Source organism: Monodon monoceros, unplaced genomic scaffold, assembly GCF_005190385.1.
Source record: "Monodon monoceros isolate NGI ecotype Baffin Bay Population unplaced genomic scaffold, NGI_Narwhal_1 Super_Scaffold_21, whole genome shotgun sequence".
Taxonomy (NCBI): Eukaryota; Metazoa; Chordata; class Mammalia; order Artiodactyla; family Monodontidae; genus Monodon; species Monodon monoceros.
The window spans coordinates 95,997,169-96,002,635 of NW_021703778.1; the positions used below are offsets into that span (position 1 = coordinate 95,997,169).

Genomic DNA, 5,467 nt, shown 5'->3' on the forward strand with positions numbered 1-5,467 from the left:
TCTGAGGTTTCAGCCACACTGGCCAAACTTGTTTTTCCACAAACACATGATGCATCTAGGGTCTTGGCTCTGGTTTTTTTCTTCTGCCGAGAGCAGCCGTCCCCAACCTTTTTGGCACCAGGGACTGGTTTTTGTGGAAGACAATTTTTCCACGGATTGGGGGTGGGGGATGGCTCAGGTGGTAATGGGAGCAACAGGGGAGCGGCAGATGGAGCTTTGCTCTGCTGGCTGGCTCTCCCACCCACTGCTCACCTCCCGCTGTACAGCCCAGTTCCCAACAGGCCGCGGACCAATTGGGCCTGTTCCCAACAGGCCAACAACCTCCTTCCTGATTCCTCTCAAGCTCTATTCTTTTTCATAGCACTTAACTTGTTTCAACATGCTATGTAACCTTTTGGTAGTATGCTGTCTGCTTTCCCCACCCCCAAGTAAACTCCAGGAGGGAGGTGATTGCTGGGTTTTTTTGTTTGATTTTGCCGCTCTATCCTTGCAAAGCACACCCGGCAATCTCCCACAGGAGGTGATTGTTTTATTCACGGACGTATCCCAAGAGCCTAAAACAGCGCCAGGTAAATAAAAGGCACTCAATAAATACTTGGTGAATAAATTTAAAAATTAGATTTTCTTTCTGCAAGGACACTGCTCTTTGGTGATGAGCCTTAATCAGCTTCTAAGCTTCTTTATTACACAAAGGGCCCAAACCACAGGGAGCCTAGCAGTCCTAGGAGTCGCCCCAGAGGTAAGCTGGAAGCACTGAGGAGACAAAAGCTAAAAAACTAAAGGGTGCAGCTCTTTCTGGGGAAGGGGTGGGTGGCTGGCTGCGAAGTAAAGACCAACTTGCTTTCCCTTTGCATGTCCACAAGTGTTTCAATGGGCGGCGTAAAGGACTTTGAACATTCTCCTACCCAAACAAATCCAGGGCTCCGAGCCCGAACGCGGCGACGCGGGCCTTGCCCTTCCCCAGGCAGCTTCAGTGCCCTCACTTAGGTGGTTAGGCCGCGCCTAAACAGCGTTCTTTTCCGAGCCGGGACCTCCGTGCCTCAGGGACTAGGCGCCAAGGTGGCGCGTACACCTCGTCCAGGTGCCCCGTGGGCGGCCGCAGGGGCCGCAGCACCGGTCGCCTGACAGGCGGCGGAACGAACACCCGGGCGAGGACCTGCGTACGTCACGGAGGCGTCTGCCCGCGCCCGCCGCACGCATGCGCACTGCGCCCAGCATGAGGGTCGCGGCTCTGATCAGGTAACCGCCCCGGTGCCGCCTTCCTCCTCCCTTCCTGCTTCCAGTCCCTTTCTGCTGAGTGGCGGGAGCTGCCGCCGCCGCCGCCGCCGAACTGACGGTGTCCCTGCAGAAGCCGTGTATCGGGGGCTCGGCGGCTCCTCCCGGTAGCAGGAAGAGGCGGAGCCTTCGGGCTACTGCCCGGCTTGGCTGGTCCCCGGTCCCGGGCTGGCCCTCCTCGTTTCTCTCTGTCGCCGCCTCCCTGGTCTTCTGGGCCCCAAACTTGGGTTCAGATTGGTTTCACTTTAAAACTACTGATGTCTGGGTCTCACCGCCCGAGGGCTGGTTAAATTACTCCGACCCGACTCGGGGTCGGATTCTCAAAAACTGTAATGGGCTGTGAAGTTTGAGGGGCACTGCTTGACGCCACTTACTGAGTCTCTCCCACCCTTTTCTCTCATTTTTCATCCATTTTTATAGTTCCCTTCAGTCTTTCTGCCGGTCTTCCGGCCCTGCCTGGTTCCCTAGGTTGTTACCAGCCCCGCCCCCTCCCGCAAAAGACCACCTCTCCCTCGCCTGCCGTCCCATTAGTGACTGGACTGTTTATGGCATAGATGTGTTTTACTTTGGTGCTCAAGGATAGAGATGGAATTATCCTGTTTTATCTTAGATCCAGTTGCCATTGCTTTGAACACTCATGATTGCTTTTAGAAAAGTGACCTTACGGTAACACACTCCATATTCCAAAAGGAGTTTGAAATCTAATAACCCATCATGTTTTTAGGTGTCTAAATTAAGTCCTATGACGACCAAAGATTGGTCAGCTTAAATGTCTCCATACTCAATCTGTAAACTGAAGCAAAAGGGAAAAAACAACAAAATGCAAAAGGGAGTTCAGACTACTTGAACATTTGTTTGATGAGTTTTGGATCTGTATAGAGTGAGATGAATAGAGGGCAACCATGCGAAGCCCATTGAAGATTTCATGAAAGTTTTTGTTCACTGACGTACGATATTAATGCTGGCTGACAATAGTGTGACCTATTAAGGACTCGATATAACATCTTTTACTTCAATGCCATTGTTAGGATACTGGACTATAATGCCAAAATAATTTTTTTCCAATGAATTTCTTCTGTAAACAATGTGATTATTTGATCTAGATAAGTAAGAACAAAAAGCAGTCCAGGAAATGAGTAATTCATATGCACATGCAGTTTACCAAAGTTTAACCATTAAAGTGAGACACTAACTAAAGTCTCAGAAATGTTGAAGGGAAGGAGAGAAGAAGATTGGTATAATCCATTACACTAGATATTCTGTAATGTGCATATGTTACTTTTATAATAACCAAATTACTTTTAAAAAAGGCAATGTTGGAAAATCGTTGCTAAAATGTAAGATCTGTATAAATGTTGGAAGACATAAGTAGGAGTACAGAACATAATATGTACATACAAATATGAATGCATACATAATACATATATACATTTGTATGCATATACACTTGAATGTATTTGGATTTAAACTTAATACAGTGAATCTGCTTGCAATAAATATATTTAGTGTGTGCACTGAGATGGGATATGTGTGTGTGTTCTAGGGAATAAGTGAAACCAAGATTCTTACATTATCTTTAGACCATGAAGAGCATATTTTCCTAATACACAAAAGATTGCATCATTGAATTTTACAGTTGAATGACACCTTGAGGATGAGTTAGACCATTCTCTAATTTTATAATGAAGCATGTGAACCCAAGCACATTGAGTACCTTAGTTTGGTATTCCAGAATTGGGAACTGAAATTCTGATCTTGTGAAGGATGTCTTCCCTAACATATGCTGATGTACTTTGTGATGTTCTAAGAAGTGAGTAAGGTACTCAGCATTTTCCAAACCTAATTTGACCTTTAAAACCTTTTGTTCTTAGAGTATTTGTCGGACACTAGTGTTCCACAGAACACAATTTGGGAAATACTATTTTAAAATCATATTTGAAATCTTAGCATATTTTAAAATAAAAGGACAAGTTCTGATTGTGGATGTATACCCTTTAATCTTTAATATTCTAAATATTCTAAAGAATTAGATCATCTTGTCCTGGGGAAATAAAACAGGTTCAACAGGAGAAGTTGTGAAAGTGGTACTTGGGGGAAACATCAGAAGCTGAGGGGAGAGAGCATGATGTGTAACTTCACTTTGCCCCTTGCAATCTCCCTCCCCTTGAGAAGTTCTGGAATGACAGTTGTTACTGATCAGAATATGGTAGAGGCTGACAAATGCTGGGAACTAAAATAAAAGGCAAAAGGGCCAACTTCTAGGATAATCAGTCTCTTGGTTTCTTTGCTTATAAATAGGTCTAAACACTATCTGGGGGTACATTTGCAGATTTTAGCAGAGATTAGAATGAAGGGAAACAGGAATAAAACGAAGAGAGACAAAGATAAAAGAAAGGAAGAAACATGCAAGAGAGTACTAAACTGAAATAGTATAAAGGTTGCCATTCAACCTTGTTATAGATGAATGACTATTGGTCTTGAATAAGTGATTTGCTAGGTAGGTAGATTTGGTACCAGAATTTAGAATTTCCTGTCAATCTGTTTATTAGATTTATGACTCAGGCCTTGTCCTGCCATCATATGTAGTGATGGCTGAAAGAAGAAGTACTGATAGTACTGCTGTTTAACTTTATCGGTGTAATTCAGCATTTTGCTTTCAACCTCTACAGAATTTGAACCCACCAAGTACATCAAACTTTGTCATTTGATTGCATCTCAGATCTTTAATTTGATCCTTTAATTGGTGATGGTGACCGTTGTTAGAGTTATTAAAGTGGAACAGAACATGGTTTTTTCTGCGTTCTCATAGAAAATTTCATCTGAGAAGTATATATAATAGTTTAACTGAAATGTAAAATTAAATCATATTTTATTTGCAGAACACTTTATATTATGCAAAGCCACTATCACAAACCAAAGTGTTGCCATTTTTTGTTTAGCATAGTCTTTGTTATAATGGCATATAATTTCATAAGCCCTTGTGAGTAGCAGCCTTAGATAATCAGATTCGTTTGATCAGTTGTGTATGCTATGGAAATTACATGTGTTTTTTGCATTCTAATGTAAAATAGTCCCTCAAATATTCTGAAAAGCTGAAAAAATGTGTTCTATTTCTATAATGAGTCTATGTCAGGTAATGGTCAGTAACCTGATATTTGTCTCATCTATTTCCTTCTTTATTTTTTAGTGGTGGGAAGGACAGCTGTTATAATATGATGCAGTGCATTGCTGCTGGGCATCAGATTGTTGCTTTAGCAAATCTAAGACCACCTGAAAACCAAGGTAAGTGTATAACTATCAGAAAATTCTCTAAATGACTGAAACTCCAACCTCATAATCGCATTCTATTGTATGCAGTATGCAAACAATAAAAGGAACTCATATATCTTTAGCACTGGTTATCTGCTATGTTCTATGCTAAGTGTTTTCAATTACATATCCTTTACTCCTCGTAAGAACTCCTAGAAAGTTTTATTAGACAAAGATACTGATACTGTCCAAGGTGAAATAGCTAGGATAAACTTGCAGAGCTGAGACTTGAATCCTCTTACTTCAGAGTGCACTGCTGTTCCACTACAACACTTTTCCAAGTGTTGTTGGCAATGCACAGTTAAATAAGATACAGCTTCTTGGAGCTTGGGAAGTAAGACATATATTAATAAATGATAATATATGAATTTTGTTATTAAAAGCATCTAGTTTAGCCACCTTAGATGTAAGCTAAATGTGTGAGACTTGAGAGAGCCGTAGAGCAATGTATTTCTACTTTTTATTTGTCTGTGGTAATAAGGACATCTACAAATAACCCATAGACCTTATTTTAGCTACTTTTTTTGGTTTTTCTCCAATGAAATTTCCCCATTTAGAACTGTTTTTTTCTCTGTGTCCATGTCAGTGTCCAGATTTCCTCTTTTAATAAGGACACCAATCATACTGGGTAAAGGCCTTACCCTAATGACCTCATCTTAACTAATTACATCTGCAATGACCCTATTCCCAAGTAAGGTCACATTTTGAGGTATTAGATGTTAGGACTTTAACACAAGAATTTGGGAGTGACACAATTCAAACAGCAACAATATGTTTTTTTAATTGAGATATAATTGATGTATAACACTGAATTCGTTTTAGGTGTATAACATAATGATTTGGTGTATATATATATATATATATATATATATATATATATATA

At 41.2% G+C, this 5,467-nt stretch overlaps 1 protein-coding gene across 2 annotated transcripts in view; it reads left to right on the forward strand.

Annotated features, from left to right (window-relative positions):
• The first annotated feature begins 1,216 nt into the window (after nucleotides 1-1,216).
• DPH6 (diphthamine biosynthesis 6) overlaps nucleotides 1,217-5,467 on the forward strand; it is a 176,565-nt gene continuing 172,314 nt past the window's right edge. For both annotated transcript variants that reach the window (XM_029236219.1, XM_029236218.1), the window contains exons 1-2: nucleotides 1,217-1,239; nucleotides 4,463-4,557. In XM_029236219.1, the coding sequence (XP_029092052.1) occupies nucleotides 1,217-1,239; nucleotides 4,463-4,557 (118 nt within the window). The remainder of the gene's footprint in view (nucleotides 1,240-4,462; nucleotides 4,558-5,467) is intronic.